This window comes from Lithobates pipiens, unplaced genomic scaffold, assembly GCF_037356315.1.
Source record: "Lithobates pipiens isolate NorthernLeopardFrog02 unplaced genomic scaffold, aLitPip1_a1.2 Scaffold_3, whole genome shotgun sequence".
NCBI classification, from domain to species: domain Eukaryota; kingdom Metazoa; phylum Chordata; class Amphibia; order Anura; family Ranidae; genus Lithobates; species Lithobates pipiens.
This window is the reverse complement of record NW_027507790.1, coordinates 80,145,233-80,171,732: the sequence shown is the minus strand read 5'-3', so window position 1 is coordinate 80,171,732 and position 26,500 is coordinate 80,145,233. Positions and strand designations below refer to the sequence as shown.

Here is a 26,500-nt window from a genome sequence, read left to right as displayed (position 1 = left end):
TGGTGGGCAGTCATGTGAGCGCGGCTCTAAAACAAGGCATCTAGTTTTTTTTGTAAAGCATGTACAGTGGGGAACGTAAAGCACCTGTGTCTTATTCAATCAATGGTCTGACATGGCCTACCGGGATGATGTCATTGACCAATTGCGATGTAGCAGTTCTGTGCATTGATGCAGAATCATTCAAGGCTGCATCGCGATTCATTAATTAAATTTTTTCTCCCCCAACATCCCTAATCTCCATGGACCCCACACAGCAAGGCCCCTTTCACACGATAAGCCCACTCAGATCTGCCTGTCCATTTTTTTCAGGCTGAGCCGAGTGTGCCACCCATTGACTCCCATGGGCAGGTGTATGTCAGCAGAGATGTGTCCACTTACACTAGTCTACAAAACAGACGTATGGCGGATCGGATGAGATCTGAAGAAAACTGATATGCTGTGTAATCTCCCCATAGTCATGCTTCCGAGGACTTCATCTACCTTCTATCTTGATTTGGACAGTAGCATTGGCTCCTGCTACTGTCAATCAAATCCAGTGACACAGGGTGGGGCAGAGTCCTGCTGTCTGTATCAATGGACACAGGAGCCATGCCCCCATGGAAAGCTGCTCTGTGGGGACACCCGAAGAAAAGGATGGGCCAGGATGACCACCTGGACACCCTAGAAAAGGGCTGCTCTGTGCAAAACCCTAGCACCGAGGAGGCAAGTATAACATGTTTGTTTATAAAAAATTTTTTTTTTTTTTTTTTTTTTAAATCGCTTTAAGATGTGTATACCTTTGCAGCTCGGAACTTACAAGTTTAATTACTGATTTTTTTTCTTAGCACATCAAAGGTCTCCTCCCTGGATAAAGGTGATCAATCAGGTCACCTCATTCATCATGTCAAAAATAACTGGAGCATCACATGTAATTTCACACAAAGCGCAAGAGGCACTTTATATGCACCAAAACAAGGACCACTTCAAACTATTCACATAATTTTATTGCTTTTTTTTTTTTTTAACATTTACAAAGATACAAAACCCAAGATATAAGCAACATAGAACAAAGATGATGTATGAAAACCAACATGATAAATCTATGTCCTGGTGGGCAATTAAAAAGACAATACTTCAACAAAAGACCAAAATGAAGCACTAAAATACATTCTGCTCTCTGTCTGTATACCTAAAAAGAACTTATCTGGTGAGATTGATAGCCATGAAGTTGTGCGATTCTCTATGTAGCATAAAAAGGTATATAAAACGATCATGTGCATTGAAATCTTAGAGAATGAAGTCACTGTCTCTCGGATAAAACTAGAAACAAGTGGACCCAGTTCAGAATAGAAAATGTCTAGGTAAATAAATAAAATGTGAGTATTACACTCTCCCGTTTTGAAAGCTGCACAAAGAAAAGATTACAAACAAAAAAAAAAGGCAAGACGGAACATTATAGATCAAATGTGTCGTACTAGAAATATTTTATCCTTACAGTTACAGACATCAGCAGTAATTGCAATGCATTCTAGAAGCAGTGGAAGACTAGGAACTGGAAAACTGTTAATTGTTGGTGGAGCTGCCAACCACTCCACTGGTGATATTGCATTGTTCTCTCCATCTCCCTCCACCACTCATAATGCAAAATAAAAACAATTAAAAGTATATATATTTTTTTTTAATATATACACAATCATTTGATTTTAAACATCTACACATAATAGTAGTCTCTATTTTGTAACTTTACAGCTCACATTTGGATTATTTGTTGACTCACAACAGAGGTTCTGGTTGAATAGGTCTTTGCGTATACCCCATCTCATTGCCAGCTCTTGGAATTCCCAATTTGTCACACAGTCCTGCACCTTCCTTTCTACAGGCTGAAGTCACTGCACAACAAATGGCTGGGCCAACCTTGACGCATTAAACGGAAATTGATGGCTTACACTGCTGTCCTAAAGCTGACCAATCACCAGGTATTTTTCCTAAATTTGACCTGCTAGATAAGCAAAACTTAACATTAATTATGTAGTCTGAGGGCAACCCTATTGGATATAAACTGAACATATTGTTTAGGAAGGCCTTGTATTACCCAGTTATTGGTTATATTTGCTACTCTTAACATATCAGAACCAAGGAAGCTCTAGCTGGTGTAAGGGCAGTTTAAAAAGAGAAACAATCACAGCTGGGCTTAAAAGAGAATCTGCATATTCAGTCTTTAGCCATTATAATAGCATAGAAATAGTCATGAAGGATTTATATTTGCCTTCTTATTTATACTTCACCTCTGATAATTCTGCTTCAGAGCCTGAGGTGCAAGGTCACGTTAAGACCCCTTTCACGCTGAGGGCGTTTTGCAGGCGCCATAGCGTTAAAAATAGCGCCTGCAAAATGCCCTAAAAAAGCAGCTCCATGCACTCCAGTGCGAAAGCCAGGGCGTTAGGAAAAAGTCCTGCCAGCAGCTTCTTTGGAGCGATGAACTCACCACTGCTCCCGTTGAAATCAATGGGGCAGCACTGCGATACTGGTGTAGCAGTGTTTTGCGGGTGGATTTAACCCCTTTTTGGCCACTAGCGGGGGGTTAAAACCGCCCTGCTAACAGCTGAATATTGCTGCTAAAAATAGCACTGCTTTATCGCTGATGCCCTTGGTGGCGTGGCGTGAAAAGGCTCTTAGCCCTTGTACACACGGTCGGAGATTCCGTCGGAATGTGTCCGATTGGAGCGTTTTGTCGAATATTCCGACTGTGTGTGGTATGCATCGGACTGTTTCCGTCGGACCAAATTTTCCAATTTGCCGGAAATATTTTCCGACAAAATGCTCCGATCATGTGTAGAGAATTCCGATCGGACAAAGTGCCACGCATGCTCAGATCAAATTCCTACATCAAAGCTATTGGCTACTAGCCTGAACATAGTCCCGTCGTAACGAAATTACATCATCACGTTCTGAACGATCGGATTTTCCGACAACTTCATCCAACCGTGTGTGTATACAGCAGTTTCGGACAAAATCCAACGGATCTGGTTGTGGGAATCTCCGATCATGTGTACAAGGGCTTAGTCTGGGTTACTGTCAACTGCATGACCTAACACACAGGATGCTGGAGCTTGGAAACAATAATGGAGATCAGTTAGCCGAGAGGCAAGAACTGAATAAACTGACTCCCTGATGTAAGCTGAAAAGAGGGACTCTGACAACTAAGGATAAGGTAAATAAGGGGGCAAGTACCTTATAATTCTTGCACAATGATAATAATTTAAGGCTGTGTCTAAATTTTCTCTTAAGCCCAATCTTGACTGGCTCTCTAAGAACATGTAAAACACTACAGTAAAATAAAACTAAATAAAACATCTGCTCTTCTTTCTAATATAAATAAGCAGCCGAGTGGTGAAAAAGCAAACCCAACCACCCAGAGTGACTATCTGTATAGAACACAGATGTAATGGCTAGAAAGTGCCAGCAGTACAGTATTTCCTGCACATTCCAGGGATCATGTGATGATGTTCACACTGCATGGTGAGCAGAAAATGCACATCTTTTCTCCGCACAGTACCCAGTAACAGGCTAGAAGTTTATGAGGTTTGCTTGATAGACACCATCATCTTTATCAATCTAGAAAAAAAAAAAGCAAAAATCAAGATCAGATCTGACACTTTTTTTTTCTTCCCCATCCCTACAATCAAGCAGTTTAAAGGACAATAGAATACTTTTCATGTAATCCAGCTATGGGCCCTGAGTGATTTGCTACATGGATTTCATAAAACAAAATAAACAGAACCTATTCCAAACTTTGTAACAAGTGTAATCTAATTCACCCTGGTCCCAGAAACCTTTCATAATCACAGCTACAGGGGCATATAGTTATTTGCAGGTTTCTGTGGCTCATGTTGCAGGTATCCATCATAGTTTTTATTTTTTTTACAAAACTTGTAATCAGCCATGGGAAACCCCTGACAACAGTAATAAAGGCCTTAACATGACATTTCATGAGAGAGAAAAAAAAAAAAATGTAAAAATGCTTTGGCTTCAAACCAGCATCAATTATTTTCCTCATCAATCATGCCATACTATCAGGGAGTTGTGGGATTGGCCCCACATTTATTCTGCAGCAGGACAATGACCCCAAACATACAGCCAATGTCATTAAAGTGACATTAAAAACCACACACAAACATGCTATACTTATCTGCTCTGTGTTATGGTTTTGCACAGAGCAGCCACGAACCTGCCGACACTCTTGACTGCTCCTCTTGGACCAGTGCCCCCAATAACAAGCTGCTTGCTCTTGGGGCACTGATGTGTGCTTACTCCCGAGCCCCGCTGTGTGTGTCCATAAGACATCCCCTCATTGGCTCAGCCAATGCCTCCCACCGCTGTCTCCGCCAATAAGGAATGAAAAACCCAGGAGAAGCTCATCTCTTGTGCACATTGCTGGATCGAGAGGGAGCACAGCTGAGTATTGTGGGGGGCGAATGCACACAGAAGGTTTTTTTTTTTTTTACCTTCATACATAGAATAGAATGCATAGAAGGTAAAAAAAAAAAAAACACACCTTGAGCATTTAAAACCACTTTAGGAACTATCTTCAGTGTAAAGAAGAACAAGGAGTCTTGGAAGTGATGGTTTGGCCCACACACAGCCCTGATCTCATCATGGAGTCTCGTCTGAGATTACACTAAGAGACAGAAGGATTTGAGGCAGCCTGCATCCACAGAAGATCTGCGGTTTTCCAAGATGTTTGGAACATCCTACCTGCTGAGCACCTTCAAAAACTGTGTGCAAGTGTACCTAGAGGAATCAATGCCCTTTTTAAGGCAAAGGGTGGTCACACCAAATATTGAATTAAATTTATCTTTTTTTTCCCCCCCATTTACTTTTTATTGTGTTAATTGATAAAAAAAATAACCACCACACACATTTCTGAAAGCATGCTTAATCTACAGCATTTTTCACACCTGCCTAAAGCCTCCCTACTACAGTGGAACCTCGAATTGAGAGTAGCGTGGTTTACGAGCGTGTCGCAATACAAGCTATTTTTATTTATTTTTTATATCCTGACTCACTTTGGGAGCGTTCTTACAAGACTAGCAGGATTCAAGCCGCTGGGGGTACAGTACCACATTGGACAAGGGGTGTGGGGGCGCCAGTGAAGCTCTGAGATGCTCGATTCCTGAGTTTCTCTGAGTGTCTCCGAGTGGTCTCAGAGCATCTCCGGCACCTCTGGCCACATGCGGTACTGCATAGACCAGCAGTGGCTGTGGAAAGGATTATCTGAGTCTTCATTATTTTCCATGGGGAAACTCGCTTTGATATACGAGTGCTTTGGGTTACAAGCATTCTTCTGGAACGAATTATGCTCATAATCCAAGGTATTACTGTAAAAAAAATTATATATATATTCATATTTTTGCATCTTTGTTTGGCATCACAAAAATCCAAAACATACTGAAGTCGCTCTGCAAAACACTGCAAAAAAGGCTAGAATTAAAAACTATCCATTACTGTTTTATATAGGGAAATATCTGCCACAAAACGTGCATGTAATAGTGAAGTGGAGTTTCAGATACAACGGCAACAAAGTGACAGTGAGAGTAACACTTCAGAAATACAGCCTACTATTGTGGTTCACCATACCTTGTAATCTCCCTTGGGCGGAATGTTGGGTTTTTGTGGCAGTTGAGGCTTCTTCAGAATTCCAGGTTTCTGTGTTGGTTTTACGGCTTCATCTGTTTCATCATACACTCCTGCCAGGGCATAGTGCTTCCTCCTCAACTCCCCAAGTCTTATCCTTTCATTCTGCAGCATGTTTTCCAACTCAAGGACTTTAACCTGGAGTAATATTAAAAACAGTATTTTAAATGTCAAAAGCTGTTCTTAAATTGTAAAAAGGTAAAATGGTCCCCACATAGGCCAATTTAGGTACTGTACTTTGTAGCACCAAATGCACAGTGAACCCCAACAACTAGCTGGTCAAACTGGTCATACAGTGCTGGATCTATAGGTGTACAGTATGGAAATGAACAAAAGGCAAAACAATGGACTATCTGAAACATCCTTCTTTTGTTGTTGCATGAAATAAAAAAATAAATACCATTTACACTACACTGTGTAGAAAAATATTCCATCCTGAAGCATCTGGACGTTTTAAATTAGATTTTCATTTTTACAATTTCAGGTTATGCAGATAAAATTTGAGAAAGGCCTGGCCAGTCTTTCAAAGAAATGATAACAAAGACAAGCAGTTACGTTTTACCTGGGTTTCCATTTCTTCTTTCTTTAGCTTAATTAGAGACATTCCAGAGAAGTCCATGGTATCTGCAGGAAACATGTTATTACTCAGATTTTAATTTCTGGAAGCACCTTATTCGGTCACTCTCTAGTAAACAAACCTTTATCTTCAATCTGTTCTCGGCCTGACTTTGTTGAAGCCATTACATTGGCTGCCATATCATTCACGTGGCGGGAGCACTGCTGCAGTTTAGACAGGTTCTTGCTGTTGCTATCTGCCTTCACCTATAGTGATACAATACATACAAAGCTTTAAAAACAATTGCAAGGAATTTGTGCTGAATCATTCCAGATAACACAGGGTGATTTAGGTTTGATCAAAAATACTTCACCTAGCCTGTAAGTTATTACTGCAATACTGCAGAATTTTGACTTATATGCACGTCTATATCTTGGAGTACGGTACAGGACAGACTCTATATTCAAAGATCTGATTTCAAGATTTGATTTACCAGTGAATTCCATATCTTGCAGTAAAGTACAGGACATAGGCAAAGTATTTATAGACCCTGGGATATAAGCTTGCAAAGTTTTTGAGGGCACACCCCTTGGGAACCCCCCTATAACCCAACCCACTTTGTGAGTCCTCAGTTTTGTAGCAAACATTGCAGAGTAACCAAGGAATGGAGAGGCGGGTGTCCCGTGTCCTGTATTGTACTCCAAAATATGGAATAGGTTAAAATTGTGAAGTATGGGGAATGACTCCTTAAAAGAGAGCCACCAACTCAGACACATCTGACAGACACGATAGCAACCAAAAAGGCTACTTTGTGGGAGAGGTAATTTAGGGGATATCCCTGATGGGTTCAAAGGATGGTTTCTGCAGAGTAAAAAAACACCAAATTGAGTCCCCAAGGTAGCACAGGTGCAAGGCGGACTTGATGCGAGATACATTTTGAATATAGGTTTTTACAAGGATGCGCGAAAATAGAGGTCTTACAAAAGAAATGGAAAAGGTCAAGACCTGTGTTTTCAGAGTGCTTAAGGCCAAGTCCTGGTCAATACCAGATTGTAGAAAGGCCAGAATGTGAAGCACAGTGTAATTTCTGGGCTTAAATTGCCTGTGTTTATAGCACGCAAAGAAGGATTTCCAGGCAAGATCTTTCTGGTAAGTGGCTTTTTTTTTTCCTTCAGCAAGGTATAAAAACTCAGAGACCCTCTATCTCCATCTCAGACCCGGCTTCAATACCTATGCCGCTAAAGCCAGAGACTGAGAAGCAGAATGAATAGAGGGACAAAAGTCAGCAGATCTGGCCTGCTGGGGTGAGACTGGAGGTCATCTGCTAGAAGTCCGAGTAGGTCTATGTACCAGGATCTTCTGGACCAGTTTGGTGCAATCAGAATCGCATTCTTCCTCTTTTGCTTTACTTTTTGAGGGGGTAGAACTCACAATGCGGGAAAGGCAAAGATTAGTCTGAACTGAGACCAGGGAATTTCAAGACATTCAAAGCCAATGCCAGAAGATCCTTGGTTCTGGTCACAGACAGAGGTAAATTGTTATTTTCAAATCTGGAGGCATCCAGAGTCTCACGGTTCTGACATACCTGAATGAAGATATCTAGGTCAAGGACCCAATTACCTTTATCCAGATGGTGGCTGAAATCCGCAGATATCACAGGACAGTGAGTTTCTGTCCACGAGATTATCTGGCTTGCTTCCTTCAAGGCTGCATGACCTCTGGTGCCCCCTTGATGTTTAATTAGTGCCACAGCCTTTGCATTGTCTGACTGCACCTTGATTGGATGTCCTTGCAGAACCAGGTCCAGTGTTGCAGAGCCATTTGTATTGCTCTGAGCTCTAGGATGTTGGTGGGAAGCTAATCTTCCACAAGTGACCATGTTCCCTGGACCATGAGGGACTGAAACTCCTCTCCAGTCTGAAAGACTAGCAGGACCTCCTGCTTCTTCCAGGTTAACAAGTTGTTCCAAGGAAGAAGTCAGCTTTGACAAAACGATGTAGGGTTGAGCGGCGTGCTGGCGTCACCGCCATTCCCCGTTGGTCTAGGAAGGACGGGCAGTGTGAGCGAGAGAGAGCCGGCTGGCTCGTTACTGTATATACACGCTTGTATGCGGCTGAAATTGTGAGTTTGCAATCTGTTTTATATTGTTTAAATAAAAGTTTTATATGGAGTTACGCTATGGGAACCTTTATGTTTTATCTCATTAAAGGATTGTGGTGAAACGGGAGACTCTCTGAGGAGGGGATACACGAGTTGGAGATATCAGCAGTGTCTTTTAAAGGGACCGGATTGATGGTTTTGTTTGCGAGCACGTATGATCTCCCTAAAAAGAGATCTTGTCAGCTGGTAAGCCTCACTGAATCTAGTGGTGGAGGAACTCCTTTCTCTGGGTGCACTTGCTACATACTTTGAGGGTGTTTTGTACGGAGTCATCTATATGGACTGAAGCCTCATCATCTTATCTTCCTCCCCCCCCCTTTTTTTTTTGGACTGTTCACGTTTTTAATTAGTTTATGTTTTCTTTATTGTATTATTTGTGGTTATATCAATAATTTGTACACAGGGTGGAAGAATTATGTTATGATGATAATGATATGATTTTGCACCATATGATTTCTAGTGTAGCTTTCTTTTTTAATTTAATAACAAGTTGTTGTGTTAGAGAAGTTTTGACTGAAATAGGGTGAATAGTACAGCCTAGAAGGAGGCTACCATAAGGCCTAGAACTTTCATGGAGAAAGTTAATTTAGGATGTCTTTTTGATCTCAATCTTGAGTGTGGGCACAGAGAGAGTTTTCTTTTCTGGAAAGAAAACCTTCGCTTAGGATGTGCTCAGGACCAGACCCAAATATTCCAGGAAAAGTGAAGGCTGTAGAGCAGTCCCAAGCCAGAACAAACTGATTAGATAGAGCTCGCAACCATTGGCTGCCAGCGCAGTTTCAGCTGCTGGTTTACCAGCATGCCAGTTCTCAGAACTGGCTTCTGTTAGACAGGCAGCTGTACACACGTACTGAATGTTGGCCAGTTTCTGCTGAACTGGCTGATATTTGGATCTTGTGTACCCAGATTCATTGTTAAGTGTATTTTATGTGTGACCCAAGATAATTCTTCTTCTTCCAATGCGGCCCAGGAAGATAAATAATTGGACACCACTGGCTTAAGTTTACCTTTGATGCAGCCACCAGCTGTGCTGTACTAGCAGCAATTTCATGGGATCCAACAATAAGTTCTTCAAATTTGCCTTTACGAAGAACAACATTGTCTGCAGATTCCCTAAAAAGAAAAAAAAAAATACACATTAATTGTCACCTAACCCAGAGTATCCCCCATAGTATTCGAAGACAGCAATTAAGTGTTATTAATGTCGTAGATTATTACACTAGCTGGGTGGCTCCCCATCCCACAGCCTTTGATGCAGATATTAGTCCTTCCGTCCAGCGTGAGTTCTTGGCATAAAATTCCTGTGTTGTTGCTGCTCCCTGAACAATAGATATCAAAGTGACAGTAAGCTCTTGGAAATAAAGTAAGCATGGTCTCAAATGAGACCTCTCAATATTTTTGTCATACTTCTGTGCACATACTACAATTCATCAATACAAAATAAAACATAAAACGATTAACTCAAATCTATATATATGATTAGCTTCAAAACAACAATGACCTATAAATATTATAGATTTACATACTAGACACATTATAATCCCCCACACACCAATTACAATGTAATATGTATGCAATATATAGCTTTATTCTAGTTACACACTGTATACTGTATGCATTAGTTGTATTTATACATCACTATTTTGAAAATTACTTAACCACTTCAGCCCTGGACCAATTGTCAGCCTAAGGACCAAAGGTCTTTTTACAATTTCGCACTGCACTGCTTTAACTGGTAATTGCGCGGTCATGCAATGTTGTACCCAAATTAAATTTGCGTCCTTTTCTTCCCACAAATAGAGCTTTCTTTTGATGGTATTTTATTGCCTCTGCAATTTTTATTTTTTACGATATAAATGGAAAAAGACAGAAAATTTTGAAAAAAAAAAAAAGATATTTTCTACTTTTTGTTATAAGAAAAATCGAATAAACTCAATTTTAGTCATACATTTAGGCCAAAATGTATTCAGCCACATGTCTAAAAAATGTCAATAAGCGTATATTTATTGGTTTGCGCAAAAGTTATAGCGTCTACAAACTAGAGTACATTTTCTGGAATTTACACAGCTTTTAATTTATGACAGCCTATCTCATTTCTTGAGGTGCTAAAATGGCAGGGCAGTACAACCCCCGCCCCCCAAATGACCCAATTTTGGAAAGTAGACACCCCAAGGAAATTGCTGAGAGGCATGTTGAGCCCATTGAATATTTTTTTTTTGTCCCAAGTGATAATAATGACAAAAAAAAGAAAAAAGTTTACAAAAAGTTGTCACTAAATGATATATTGCTCACACATGCCATAGTTATATGTGGAATTGCACCCCAAAATATATTCTGCTGCTTCTCCTGAGTACGGGGATACCACATGTGTGGGACTTTTTGGGAGTCTAGCCGCGTACGGCACCCCGAAACCCAATCACCATCACAATATTTTATATTTTGGCACAAATTGCGGGATTATTACAAACTTTTGTTTTTGCACAAAGTTGTCACTAAATGATATATTGCTCACACATGCTATGGGCATAAGTGAAATTACACCCCAAAATAAATTCTGCTGCTTCTCCTGAGTATGGGGATACCACATGTGGGGCACTTTTTGGGAGCCTAGCCACGTACGGGACCCGGAAAACCAAGCACTGCCTTCAGGATTTAAATATAAAACGCTACCAAAAAAAAATGTTAGCGATGGCAGGGATCAGGCCTGACTCTGCGAACGCTGCAGTTATGTGTTTAGTGTTTTGTAAGTGACAGTGATCGAACGATACTGCACTTGGGTGGGCTGGGCAGAGGGGCAAAACGCAGGTTCTAGCAGGTATCTGGGCTGATCCCGCTAACAATGCGTTTTTTTGGAATCCTAAACTGCTGGGGACACTAGTATAGATCTGATTAGATCAGATATTGATCTGTTCAGATACTATACCACTACGGGAGGTGTATGCTTTGCGCGTGGGTGTTAGTGTACTGGCACTAACCTAGCGCTGCCTGGGGCGACGCAGACCCTATCTGACCTAAAACCTAATTGATATCACCCGCCGGGTGATCAGGGGGTTAAACCTTTATTGGGTAATAAATGGTGGGTGCCCTGATGCTATAAAAAGCAAACTAACTAACCAGTGTCACCCGTAACACTTATACGGTGATCACTGGTGAAAGGGTTAACTAGGGGCAATCAGGGGGTTAAAACCTTTATTAGGTAGTATATGGGGGTCCCTGACGTTATATGAAAACCTGACGGGGAACCTAAATAACTAACTGGCTAACCAGCGTCACCAGTGACACTTATATGGTGATCACTGGTGAAAGGGTTATTTCTAGGGGTAATCAGGGGGTTAAAACCTTTATTATTAGGTAGTACGTGGGGGTACCTAACACTATAAAAACCTGGCGGTGAACCTAAAAAATAACTAGCTACCTAGCGGCACCAGTGACACTAATGCAGCGATCAGAAAAACGATTGCTTAGTGACACTGGCAAAAGGGGGTGAAAGGGTTACCTGGGGGGCAGTCAGGGGGTTAAACCTTTATTGGGGGGGTAGGGGGGCTACCCTGGACCTAACACTAACACTAACTGCCCTGACAGTTTTTACAGTTACAACTGACACCAAATGCAGTGATCAGTAAATAAATGATCACTGCAATCAGTGACACTGACTGGGAGGGGGGTGATCAGGGGGTGACTGGGGGTTAAAGTGTGCCTATGTGTACCTACGTGTCAGTGTAGTGTTGGTGTACTTATGTCATCTTCTCTCCTCGCCATCCGGTTAAAAAGACCGCCCCGACGAGAGAGACATCACTTCCTCCTGCCTGTGTTTACACTACACAGGCAGGGGAAGCTTCTCATTCGCCAGGAGCGATCGAGAGAGGATGGGCAGAAACCAACGGCCATACCCTCATCCCGGATCACTCTTGAAGCGAAACGGACTGCCGCAGCCAGCGGGAGGGGGTCCGATCGGACCGCCACCCACTGGAAGGCAGGCATGTACGGGTACGTGATTGTGCCTGTCCGTGCCATTGTGCCGACGTATAATTACATGCGGCGGTGCTTAAGTGGTTAAAGTTGGATGTACACTCTCTCCTATACCCAGTGAAGTGAACAGCCTCAGATGATACACAGTATTATACATTTAAAACGTATGTAGGGAGATTTGTTTATCTGCTGTCTTCAGCTTTATATATTCTTTATAAAGTGCAGATCCTGTTATAGATTTTCTCTTCCTGTTCAGCACTGGGAGTGGATTCTTGGCAGCAGCGGATTGGAGGAAAGGCATACACCCCCAAACCACATAGGCACAGAGACTTGCAGAGCTGTGCTTTGAATAGACAGGCTCTCTGCTAATCCATTTATAGCACACACTCTGACACAAAATTCAAACTGGTTAAGAATGGAGCAGGAGAAAGCCACAGGACTTGGGGCTTTGAAGAGAGATAAGAAAACTGCAAATATATGTGCCCAGCTCAAATTTCATGAATCAGGTTTACATCCACTTTAAGTGAAAATTAAGATGTCAAAATGTTATAAAAGGGTATGAAGCACAGACAGCCCAGTGACCAAGTGGTTAACAATCTTGCCTTGCTGCACTGGGTTTGAATGGTACCTAGGACAATATGTGCAGTAAGTTTGAAGTGAAGTTGGCCTTTAACCACCCTACATGACGGGTTTGGCATGTGTTGGTAAAACTGTACATATCACTACGACTACTTAGTGTATCTAAGTGAATTGTACCTTGTTTTGTTTTGGGATTTTATTTGGTCATAAATGCTAATGGATAGCTTCTAAATTTTTATTATGAAAAGAAAAGTAAAAGTGTCCCAAAATATTGAAAAATAAATAGATTTCAGCTGTATATTTCTTGCCATTACCATGACCCACCAGAAAACGAATTCTCCTACTCCTGACACTCACAGCAATCCCATATATAGAGTATATGCGTCACTTGTTGTACCCGTAGCAGGGACCAGAAACAATAGTGCTAATTTTTTTTTTTTTTTTATCGTCATCTATCTAAGGCACTGGCGCCAAAACTAAATAGAAAACTTTTTTTTTCAATCCCACCTAAACATGTTGACACTAATAAGTAATACTAACACCAACATACATCAAGCCATGATCAAACAAGTTTAATTTATTTTTTGTTCACACATACTTTTTTTGGGGGGATTCAATTATTTTCTTCTAGAAAGGAGCAAAAGATTAATTTTAGCTTTTTCTCTATCTAGAAGAGAAAGTACAGGGGAGGGTTTTACGGCTACTACTTTCTGTGATAGTCAATAAAAGGCTATCACAGCATATTTTTCAAGCTCCTGGCCATTAGTATGAGACTTAGAACTGTAGGCGATAGCTTGGTCTCCATATGGAGGCATGCTGTGGAGCACAAGACACAAACACAGGTGTGGATGTATGCGGCGCCGTATAGGAAGGCCCACCTCTGCATACAGCGATCAGAAAAAGAATGTAAACCCCTTGTAATGAACTGGTTTTCTGCAGTAATTTGCCATAAAATTTGATCTTATCCCAATCTTGTACTTAAAGTGGTGTTCCACAGAAAAAAAAAAAACTATTCATTAAAATTCTTTAAAAAAATAATAATAAAAAAAAAAAATTGGAAATTTTTATTTTTTTAACTCGCCTCTAAATACCTGTTGCTAGGGGGTCCCTCGTAGTCTGCCTCCTTCAGTGCCTGGGCTGGTGACATCACTTCCCCTAGGCGCAGGAAGGGCTCAGCTCTGCCCCCTCCCTCCTGTCGGTCATCTGGGACACGTAACAGGTCCCAGATGACTGTGCAGCCAATCATGGCGCCACGTGCACATGCGCAGTGGGTGCCCGGCAGTGGATGCCCGGCTGTGGCTTCACGGTTAGAATGCCGGCGCCGCCGAGATGGGGGGGGGGGAGAGAACGACAAGTGGGGCTTCGTTATCCCGCATCGCTGGACCTTGGGACAGGTAAGTGTCCCATTATTAAAAGTCAGCAGCTGCAGTATTTGTAGCTGCTGACTTTTAATGGTTGTTTTTTTTTTTCCAGGGGAACTCCTCTTTAAGCTAGTAACACGCAAAAAAACAATTCTGTTTCATATCTTTATTGAACACACCTTCTAACCATTTAAGGACCGCCCCACATACATTTACTGCAGCAGGGCAGCCCTTAAGCACAAAATCTCTAGATTCTCATGCAGGGCTCTGAGGCGTGCATGCGTGGTGCCGGAGCCAAGCTCCTGCTGTGATTGGACACAGCAGAAGCCAATCAGCGGGTCTGGCAGCCGCAATGGCCACCTGCGATCCCTCACTGGAGAGACAGAAGGATGGTCTGCCTATGTAAACAAGGCAGATCGTCCTGTCAGGAACACTGATGTCTCTCGTCCTCGAGTGCATCTGTCCCCCACACAGTAAGGCCCCTTTCACACTGAGGCGCTTCTAAACTGCCAGTAAAAACACTGAGCGCTTTTGAAGAGGTTTCCATTAATTTTAATGGAGAGGGGCGTTTTTTCACCACCCTGCCAGCACACTGCCCTGGTGTGAAAGAATTTATTGATTTTAATGGAAATAGGTGAGACTGTTTAAATGACACTGGCAGGGAAGGGGTAAACATCAGGAGCGATCAAAGGGTTAAGTGTATTCCCCAATTGTGCTTTTTTCCTGGATGGGGGGGGGGGGGGTAGGATTACTGCATTGACACTGTAATCCTTGTTCCTGATTAGCAGGAACACTAGTTTAGAAAGTCCATTCCTGACAGCACGGCGGTCTGCTTGTTTATATCAGCAGAGCGCCGTTCTGTCTCTGTGGGAAGCGATCGCGTGTAGCTGGCAGACATGTCCTCCAGGCCCGCTAATTGGCTCCCTCTTTGGCCAATCAGCGCGCCTGCCCCTTAATGGTTACTGCCAAACCCTTGGTACCTAATTTTGCGCAATAGAGCCGCCCTGCCGCAGTATATGTACGCCAGGCAGTCGGGAACTGGTTAAAGAAATGCAAACATTTTAATAGTGCTGTTCATAAAGATGCATCAGATGATGTGAGCCATGCCTCATAAAAGTTAAATTCTAAAGACATACACCATATTACTGAAAGTATTGGGACACCTGCCTTTACACACACATGAACTTTAATGGCATCCCAATCAAAGTCCGTAGGGTTCAATAATGAGTTGGCCCAGCCTTTGCTATATTAAAGCTTACCTGTAGGTAAAATAAATATCTCCTAAACGGGCACCGTTCAAGAGATAGTCACACTAGACCCAGCCGTTTATGTCATCGGTGCATGCTGTGCCAGACCTTCAGAGAACCATGCTGTAACCGAGGGCTCCCGCACACATGCATGGGAGTGATGTCATCACCGCTCCACCCATACTTTGCATTATCTGCTGTCCTCAGGGACAGATCCAATCCAGAGATCCCACTATATGGTGATCTCGGAATTGGATCTGTCCCTCAGAACAGCAGATAATGGCATCATTGGCATTGATGATTTGATTTGGAACTGACCTGATGACATGGTGTGTCGCTTGCTGGATGGGATCTGATGGACGCAGGGAAGATGGCAAGATGCTGTGACCTGCCTACAACAAGGTGTGTTGTTTTCTGGACCGTGGTGGATAATATCTGATCGCCACAGCCAGGGAAGATGGTAAGATGCTCCTTATCCTGTGGCCTTCCATGTCGTCATGGAGGAGTGGAAGAGGACTTAAGTGGCAACCTGTGAAGCTCTTGTTAACTCCATGCCCAAATGGGTTAAGGCAGTGCTGGAAAATAATAGCGGCCACACAAAATATTGACACTTTGGGCCCAATTTGGACATTTTCTCTTAGGGCTGTACTCACTTTTGTTGCCAGCGGTTTAGACATTAATGGCTGTATGTTGAGTTATTTTGAGGGGACAGCAAATTTACACTGTTATACAAGCTGCGCACTCACCACTTTACACTGTAGCAAAGTGTCATTTGTTCAGTGTTCTCACATGAAAAGATATAATAAAATAGTTATAAAAAATGTGAGGGGTGTACTCACTTTTGTGAGATGCTGTATATATATCTGTGTGCAGCAGCAAAAAAAAAAAAAAAATCTCTCCCACCCCCCCAATCAGGCCAGCGTAGGGCGCCGGACACATACACTCCTTTTTATTATACCAGCTGTCAGTCTAACTGGGTCTGGGTGGTGATTTGGGTTATTTTTTTATCAAAGAAATGTAGCAGAATACACTTTGGCCTAATTTAAGAAAAAAAATATGTATTTGCAAAACTTTATAACAGAAACTAAGAAAATATTTTTTTTTTATGTTCAATATTTTTTCTTTCATATAGAAAAACATAAAAAAAACCCTGTGATGATTAAATACCACCAAAAGAAAGCTCCGAACGTGAGGTGGTTAATATGTCTGCACTATATAATTAAAATAAATAAATTAAACATACCCTTCCACTCTCCACAATCTCCTTTTGCAGATCGGTAGAGGTTATCACGAGCAGCCGAATGGCCTGCAATGGAAAGAAGCCGATATCGCCATTTATATGGAATTTGAATACATTAACATTTTTATAAAAACGTGTGTGTGTGTGTGTGTGTGTATGTATGTATGTATGTATGTATGTATGTATGTATGTATGTATGTTTGTGCGTATGCGAGTGATGACAATTCTGAGGCATTTAAACAGTGACACCTAGAGGCATATTTATAAAATGTATTTGTAATTCATGCTGCATGTACTGTACATGTAAAAAGAAAAAAAAACAACCCTTGGGTGGTTTAGTGAATATGTGGTTGGGTAAGGGATGGATGCCACAAGGTCCTGTTATTCAGCCGCTTGATTGTTCTTAGTGGCGACGGGAGGAGAAACCCCCCCTCCCCCCACCCTCGGTGTTTCTCTGGGCTCTCCCGTGTGATCAGGGACCCGGAGAACGAATCGGCCGGCACCGGAAGAGAGGCATAGAGATTTGAGGGGACAGATGGTCCCCTGCAATCTCTATGATTCTCGGAGGGCCGGGTATGATGTTATGACGTCACGCCTGGCCCGCACATAAACAAAGCCGAGATGTCGGCTAGAAAAGCATCAGCATTGTCATTTTGTTGATCTGATTCTTTCCAGCCTGGAGGAGAGATGTGGGGTCTTATAGACCCCACATCTCTCCATAAAGAGGACCTGTCATGCACCATACCTATTACAAGGGATGTTTACATTCCTTGTGATAGGAATAAAAGTGATAAAATACAATTTGTTAAAGGGAAAGTTTAAAAAATAAATAAGTACTCCCGCAAGCTCGTACGCAGAAGCAAACACATATGTAAATTATGTCTAAACCACACATGAGGTATCACGCGAACAGAGTGAGAGCAACAATTCTAGTATGAGACCTCCTCTAACTCTAAACAGATAACCTTGAAAAAAATTTCAACCGTCGCCTATGAAGATTTTGAAGTACCGAAGTTTGGCACCATACCACGAGTGTGCGCATGACATGTGAGATATTTATTTACTCAGCTAAACATCATCCGTTACATTATAAAAAAAAAAAAAAAAATGGGCTAACTTTACTGGGTTTTTTTTTTGTTTGTTTTTTTTTCTTAAAAAAAAAAAAAAAAATCGCGTTTGAAAAATTACTGTGCAAATATTGCGCAACATAAAAAGTTCCAATGACCACCATTTTATTCCCTAACAATGTTTGGGGGTTCTGAGTAATTTTGTTGTTTGGTGTCAGAATAAAAAAATGCTTATTAAAACAAATCTGTTGAGATTGCATAGTGAGAGTGAAATCAGTTTTGAGAGAATGAGCCTTCTTATCACAATGTCTAGAAGGCAGCGAAATGCACCCAGGAGTGAAATTGCCACATTTCAAAAGGTTCTTAAACTGTTAAAACAACAAATAAAAATCTCACCTTCATTAGGTCTGTACATGAGTTGAGGATCCTGTCCAAAGATATAAAACAAAATGAACAAAACACAAAATGTTAATTTTATTCAATGTTAAAGCAAACCTGTTAAAGTCCTGGATAGTTCAAACAAACATATAGGGAATACAATTCACAATTGGATACAATTTCAGTGAAAGTCATGTGTCAAAAAGACTAACAGATCCCCAAATGCTACAGGTTAAATCACAGATAAATTGCATACATTTGAAGTGGAGCTCAGTCCCACTGTTTTCCTTTTTTTTTATATTGTGTCCACTTATCACTTTTAAAAAATGAAGATTGAGACTTGGCACCAAAAATCTGCTTCTACAAGTTAAATTATAACTTGTGGCAAAACTTTTTTGTTTTGGATAGAGTGGAGATTGGTTAGAGCGCATGCCAGTTTTTTATTGCTGTCTGTGTGCATCCATTAGGGAGATTCACCCTCTCCATTTGTCCTGTTTACCATTATCATGGTCCAGCAACTGCATTCTCTACTTACAATCTGAAAAGACATGTTGAAGGGCCCTGAAATGAAACTGAGCAAAGGATAACCCCTTGAAGGACCCACCCAAAACTTTCCAATGTTTGTACAGTCCAATGTCCAATAAATTCCAGTAGTGGAGCAGACTGCTGCTTGACTATTTGATTGTCCAAAGTAACTGGTAACAGTAATACCCTGGGTACGTAGTAAACCCAAGACTGGATCAACATCTTAGTGAGTACCCTGGGAGCAGGTGATTAGCTGAATGGCAAGGCTACATACTGAAAATTCCAGTTCTACTGCAAAACACAGGAACTGTTGGTGAGGCTGGAAAATTGAGACGTTTACATAAGAGTCCTTGATATCCACTTACAACAGAAAGTCCCCCTGCTGTAGAGAGGCAACTACCGAATAGACAGGTTCCATTCAGAATGTTTGCACCTGGAGGAGTCTATTTCAATCCAGAATTGGATGAAAATCACCATTCGGCTTGTGAATCATAAAGAGGCTCAAGAAGAAACTGTAAAATGAAAACTCTTCTGGGCCAGCCTGACGTGATCACCCCTTGTGAGAGTAGACAATAGTGTCTGAAAAAAAGACTGCCCATCTTTCTAATTTCAAAAACACATTTGAGATCATAAAGCACGGAGAGGGAAGTTTCTGAAATTCTAGCTTGTAACTTCGAACCACCACACTGTGGACCCAAATCTCCTTGGTTCAAACGTCTGTGAAAGCCAGTAATCATCTCCTCCACTTAAGGAATTGGGGGCTCCCCTTATGAGAGTGCTTGTCCCCAGGCTTTGAAGGTTTTCAAATCCAGGTCTGCTTGCAGAATAAAGCTTGGACTTGGTTTGGCACTGCAACACAATGCCACCCTTCTGCAATCAATATGCGCAAGGAGTTGGGCATACATTGTCAACAAGTCCTGAATGGTCGTCGAGGTCCCAGGGGGGCAGTGCTGTGGACTCAGCCCCACCCTACAGAGATGAGGGAGACACTGATGAAGACCCACTAACATTGGGAATACCAGGTTCCAGATTAGCGGTGCTGGTTTCTTAAGAAGTAGATACCCTCGGAACCTCTGTGGGATTATGGGATAGAGTCACCAATAGCAGCAGGATTGTCCCCATGTGTCTCTGTGCAGGCATGTTGTGGCAGCATATCGGTAATGCAACTAGGCCCAAAGTGTGAGGCAAAGCAGCAATTCACTACAGGTGGGCAGTGGTAAAAGTTCAAAGGCCTACGAGTTTGGTGATGTGGCTTGCAAGCAGGAGCAGCAGCTGGATAACTCTTCCTCCTATGTTGACTGGCAGTAAACAGTGCTCAAAGTATGAGCGATACTACACCCAGCGGATGATGTCAGAATTCAGTCACTCAGAGTCACCCCCTACTGGGATTAGGTGGTAGAGAAAGGAAATTTGAAAAGGGTCCAAGGGTGCAACAGGTCAGGCAGCTTCCCGTTACTGAGGCCCAAAGATCATATTCCTGGCTAGTTACACATATCTAGTCCCGCAGGGAACAGGTACAGCCTCTATAGCTAGGAAATGCCAAACAAGATAGCTGCTATACAGGGACCAGATCAAGCGGCGATGTAGTAGGAATCTAAAGTCCATAGAAGAGGAGAAAAATTACCAAAAGTTTAGATGTTCTCAGCAGAGCTAAATAGAAAATGCATCTTCCCAGGACACTAGCAAAAAAACAGAGTATGCTAGGTATGGGAGGGATTATACTAGGAGCTGGCGTACAATTGTTCTGTTTGACAGTGTTTAATCCTTCTGTAGGTGGCAGTATAACCAAACTGTATCTGAATTCCTGTGCCCATCAATGAACAAGAAAGAAAATGAACTTTAGCTATATTTTACTGTGGTAGAAAATGCTCATGAGACTTTTCTGAATCAGACTGATGCAATAACTGACCTTTCATTTACTTCTAGCTTGACTCCAGAGCTGTCTTTCCGAGCTTGGTTCATCATTTCCTGTCAGGGAACACCACATCAATTTTGGAAAAGTTTTTATTTTTATTTTTTTAATGGCAAAGCATTTTATTTTACACTAGAAAGGTGAAAGGACAGACACTATCAAAATTGAATACAACTGGAATAAAAATAAATGGTTATGTTTATAAACATTACTATACTGATCAATAAAAAGTAGGCAAATATAAATAAGGGCCCTGTTAATCTTACCCACCTTTGCGTTTAGCATGTTATTTGTGAACTAATTTAATTGGGTAAAGTGCCTGAAAATCGGATGAGAGAACTCAATTTCCATACCAGACACACCTTGTAGTGCTGTAGTAACAGGGAGGTTATGCAATACAAAGAGGCTTGATGAATCAGGACAAGTTATCAAGAAGCAGACAACATGTAGAACCAGAAAGGGCACTCTGACTAATGAAAATAAACATCAGCCACAATGAACTTAAGTCTTTTATTCTCCTAGTCAGATGAGCAGTAACCACGATGACCTATTTCCAAACAATATGAAAGACAGTTGTGTACTTCAAAACATTACAGAAAAAAAATCTTGACATGCAGTTTTATTGCCTCCAGTGGTCCCCAACCTTTTTAGCACCAGAGACCGGTTTCATGGCAGCCAATTTTCCCACGGACTGCAGAGCAGGGTTTGGGGGCGGAGTTGTGGTTATGTTAGATGGGTCAGGGGATAGGATAATTGCAGAGTTTGTCCTCAGCCCCTCTTCACACTACAACCCCTCCTGTACAGCACAGTTCTCCCTTTACATCAGTATCCACAGTCCCCCCTTACATCATAGTCCCCCCCTTTAAAGCAGTCCCACAGTGTCCTCAGTTTACCTTCACATCACAGCCCCCCTTTACATTACAGTTCTCCCCTTTCCATTAATGTAACAGGGACTGCTCTGTAACAGGGGCACTATAATGTAAAAAGGGAGCACCATCATATAAAGCGGACTGCACTGTTAAGAGGGTACTGTGATATGAGGACTGCACTGTTACGGGGGAACTGTGATATAAAGGGAACTGCCCTGTTAAGGGGGTACTGTTACATAAAGGGGTCTGCCCTATAATGGGGGCACTGTAATAATTACAGTGTCCCTATCTATCCTCCATCACAGTGCCCCTGCAATCACAGAGGTCAGTATTTTTTTTTCACGGTGAATAAAGTTCGCTTTATTGATAGTTGACATACAAGTTACAATCCAGAAAAACAGTGTTAAAAACGTACAGCAAGAAAGGAATAGGAATACAGTATACTCCACGTGGAATACAAGATTTTTTTGTACAAACTTCTCCGACATTAACCAGGTGAGGCCAGTGGACACCCAGATACCGCAGAACAGTCAATGTAACAAGGTAGCCACTGTACCCCCCATCAGATCCTGCAAGGGGGGAAGAGGGGGGGGGGGGAAGAGGGGGGGGGGAGTAGAAGGGAGGGGGGGAGTAGAAGGGAGGGGGGGAGTAGAAGGGAGGGGAGGGCGGGTAGCAAAGGGGAAGACAAAGGGAGAAGGGGAACAAGAGGAGGAGCATGACAAGGGAAAGAAAAGGAAGAGGGGGAAAGGAAGGGACGAGGGAGGGAGACCATCCCCTACGGACCCAGCAGTAGCAGTTCTGGTTTCTATATACCCCCTCTATCTCCTCCCGTCCAGGGCAGCCATATGCCGTCAAATTTCTTAGGACACTTCCTACTTATATATGTCATTTTGTATAACGGTAGGGCCTTATTAATGATGTCATCCCACAAAGCCACCGACGGGGGGGAAGCAGAAGTTCAGCGAAGGAGAATGGCCTTCTTGGCATAATAAAGCAAAAACGCTACCAGGAGTTTGGAGTAGCGAGACCGCTGGTCCTCCTCCTGAATGCCAAGAAGAGCCAGCTCCGGGGACCGGGGTAGGGACAAGCCAAGACGCTCATCAATGATGTCAAACACGTCAGTCCAGAAGCCGGCCACAACCGGGCAGCTCCAGAACATATGGAAGAACGTTCCCATATCCGTTTTGCACCTGGTACAGGCAGGGTCTCTTTGCTGGTACAGTCTGTGCAGGCGCTGCAGGGTATAATAAACTATGTAGAAACTTGGTCTGTATTACTTTATCCCTAGATGAAATCACCAGGCCTAGGCTATCCTCAAAGCAGTCATTCCAATCCTCTCTCGCCAGGGTAGGAATATCCCTCTTCCAGGCCTCCCACAATTTCTCCATCTTAGGAGAGTCCACACTAATTAGCGAGATGTATAAGGACGAGAGAGGCTTGGAGAGCTGGTCCTGGGTCAATAGCTCCTCCATGGGGTCCATAGAGAGGCACGTGACTTCTGGCAGCTGCGCCCTGGCTGCATGTCGTAGTTGGTGGTAGCGGAAGTACATCCACCCGGGTAATTTAAATTTGGTGGCGAGTTCCCCATACGACTCCAATCTTCCATGCATGATCATGTCTCCTACCGTCTTCACCCCGTAGCGCACCCACACCATCGGGTCAGGTACAGTCCGAAAATGCGGGAACACAGGGTTCCCCCACAGCGGCTGCCGGGGTGACCAGACTCCTGGCCTAATAAACCGTCTCCTGGCCAACCCCCACACCCTAAGTGTCGTCCTAGTCGGCAGTGGAAGCCCAGGGCGTGCGCCAGGCCCTCTGTACACTAAATTGCCAAGGTCGTCCAAAGAACCCACTCCAGCTGCCTCAAGGCAGACTGCAGCGTTTGTCCTAGAAGGGGCAAACCCCCAACGGACCGACACGAAGATCGACTATGGTCTCTGCTTAATTGGTGTAATTTCAATCCATGTATGGCCCGATTAACCACTACGCAGTCCCTAAACATCCTTCCACAAACCTTTACATTTTTCCTTCCCAGATTACTTCATCCTCCTCTCCCATACATAGTGCCCACTGTCATACTCTCCACACTCCTCTCCTGTACATAATACTCACTGTCATACCCTCCATACTCCTCTCCTATACATAGTGCCCACTGTCACACCCTCCACACTCCTCTCCTGTACATACTACTCACTGTCATTCCCTCCATACTCCTCTCCTATACATAGTGCCCAGCGTCATACCCTCCCTCCACACCCCTCTCCTGTAATTACTGCTTACTGTCCTACTCTCCACACTTCTCTCCTGTACATAGTGCCCACTGTCATACCCTCCACACTCCTGTACATATTGCTCACTGTTATACCCTCCACACTGTTCTCTTATACATAGTGCCCAATGTCATACCCTCTACACTCCTCTGCTGTGCATACTGCCCACTGTCATACCCTCTACACTCCTCTCCTGTACATAGTGCCTTCTGCCATACCCTCTGCACTCCTCATGTACATAGTGCCCACTGTTAGACCCTCCACATTCCTCTCCCTCACCTGCACATACTTCCCACTTTTATACCATCCATACTCCTCCCCTATGCCTCTTACCCACAAAAACTGTTCTTTAAAATTATACTGAATATCCTCAATGTTACCAGCTCTAGAATGGGCACACTTTTGTCAGTTCAACTAAAGGAAATCTCACAGTCCTCATATTTGTTCTGCCCCATTATTAGTATTTATTTAATTTTGTAATTACTATTGTGATGTATAGAGGAACATAGGGGATGTCAGCTACTCTAAATCTAGCAATTGTAAAAAAGCGTTCCTGAAAATATTTTTGAAATGTTGACAACTATGCACTTAGGCACTGCCCAAGGGCCACAGGGTCAGTAGGGGGCCCCATGAGAGGCTCGTGATATTAAAGCAGTAGTAAACTTTTCGAACATTACTACTTTTTAGAGGCCCTGGGGTAGGTTATGCCATAATGTACAAGTATGCCCAGCATATTAGCACATTAGGGTACACTTAAATTGTCAGACTGAGCCCTCCAGTGCTGTGCTGTGATCAATCCGGTGGGGCCTGGGCACTAACATCTTCACCCGGTCTTCCTTCTCGGTTCTGTGCCTTTCGGTCACTTGCCTTGATGTCATTCCCACACATGCTCATGTGCATCCTCTTTCTCTCACCCCCCCCTTTCTCTCTCATCCTCGATCCCTTACCCCTCACACCTCTTTCATCCCCTTTCTCTCTCTCCCTCTCTCATCCTCCCTCTCTCTCTTTAAATTTAATTTGTTATAACAAAAAAAAGTTTGCATTTTTATTTACTTGTTTATAAAAGGCCCTACCAAAATCCTCAGCACCAGGCCCATGATGTTCTTAATCTGGCCCTGCTTAGGGGCAACCATCTCCTGATAAGTGGAATAAAATTCTACGGGAATACCATCCGCCCCCGGGGACTTCCCCACCTGCATTTGGGCCATTGGAACCTGAACCTCCTCCAACGATATGTCCCTCTCCAGGTGGTCCACTGCCCCCCGGGACAGGGCAGGAAGTTCCACCCTGTCCAGGAAGGCCAGCAGAGCCGAGTCATCGTAGTCTACCCTAGTGGAATATAAGGCGCTATAATAGCACACAAACCTAGTCAGGATCTCTTCCGGGTCCGTGATAGGGGTCCCCCCCTCGTCTCTGACCCTGCCAATATGGGCGCTGGTAAAATGTCCTCGGGATAACCATGAGAGCAGCCTCCCATTTTTATCCCCATACACAAAGATTTTCTGAGCAGTGCCCAGCATAGACAGTATTTTTATATCGTTTTTAAAATGTCCCTTGGGTGATTAAATACACTGCTCAAAAAAAAAAAAATTAAAGGAACACTTTTTAATCAGAGTATAGCATCAAGTCAATTAAACTCATGGGATATTAATCTGGTCAGTTAATGAGCAGAGGGGGTTATTAATCAGTTTCAGCTGCTTTGGTGTTAACGAAATTAACAACAGGTGCACTAGATGGGCAACAATGAGACCAGCTCCAAAATAGGAATGGTTTTACAGGTGGAGGTCACCGACGCATCTTTTTTGACCGTTTTTCACTTGTTTTGCATTTGGCTAGGGTCAGTGTCACTACTGATAGCATGAGGCAATACCTGGACCCTAGAGAGGTTACACAGGCAGTACAACTCCTCCAGGATGGCACATCAATATGCCATTGCCAGAACATTTGCCGTGCATACCAGCACAGTCTCAAGAGCATGAAGGAGATTCCAGGAGACAGGCAATTACTCTAGGAGAGCTGGACAGGGCCATAGAAGGTCTTAATCCATCAGCAGGGCCAGTATCTGCTCCTTTGTGTAAGGAGGAACAGAATGAGCACTGCCAGAGCCCTACAAAATGACCTCCCGCAGGCCACTGGTGTGAATGTCTCTGACCAAACAATCAGACTTCATGAGTGGCCTGAGGGCCCGACATCCTTTAGTGGGCCTTGTGCTCAATGCCGAGGACCATGGAGCTCGACTGACATTTGCCACTGACCACCAGAACGGGCAGGTCCGCCACTGGCACCCTGTGCTTTTCAGAGATGAGAGCAGGTTCACCCTGAGCACATGTGACAGACAGAGTCTGAAGAAGCTGTGGAGAACGTTATGCTGCCTGTAACATCGTTCAGCATGACTGGTTTGGTGGTGGCTCAGTGATGATCTGGGGAGGCATATCCATGGGGGGGACACACAGACTTCTACAGGCTAGACAATGGCACACTGACTGCCATTAGGTATTGTGATTAAATCCTTGGCTCCACTGTCAAACCCTAAGGTGGTGCAGTGGGTCCTGGGTTCCTCCTTCGTGACAATGCCCGATCTCATGTGGTGAGAGTATGCAGCCAGTACCTGGAAGATTAAGGAATTGATAAGCTCCCCACGCTGGACTGACCTAAATCCAATAGAACACCTCTGGGACATTATGTTTCGATCCA

General features: G+C 43.1%; 1 protein-coding gene across 1 annotated transcript in view; it reads right to left on the bottom strand.

Moving 5' to 3' along the window:
* Window positions 1-965: 965 nt before the first annotated feature.
* Window positions 966-26,500, bottom strand: part of HIP1R (huntingtin interacting protein 1 related) — a 227,164-nt gene continuing 201,629 nt past the window's right edge. Inside the window, exons 24-32 of the mRNA XM_077461870.1 lie at window positions 20,665-20,723; window positions 18,249-18,279; window positions 16,789-16,851; window positions 9,608-9,708; window positions 9,397-9,502; window positions 6,372-6,495; window positions 6,236-6,297; window positions 5,617-5,811; window positions 966-3,594 (exon numbers count right to left, since the gene is read on the bottom strand). Coding sequence (XP_077317996.1) covers window positions 3,547-3,594; window positions 5,617-5,811; window positions 6,236-6,297; window positions 6,372-6,495; window positions 9,397-9,502; window positions 9,608-9,708; window positions 16,789-16,851; window positions 18,249-18,279; window positions 20,665-20,723 — 789 coding nt within the window. The 3' untranslated portion in view covers window positions 966-3,546. The remainder of the gene's footprint in view (window positions 3,595-5,616; window positions 5,812-6,235; window positions 6,298-6,371; window positions 6,496-9,396; window positions 9,503-9,607; window positions 9,709-16,788; window positions 16,852-18,248; window positions 18,280-20,664; window positions 20,724-26,500) is intronic.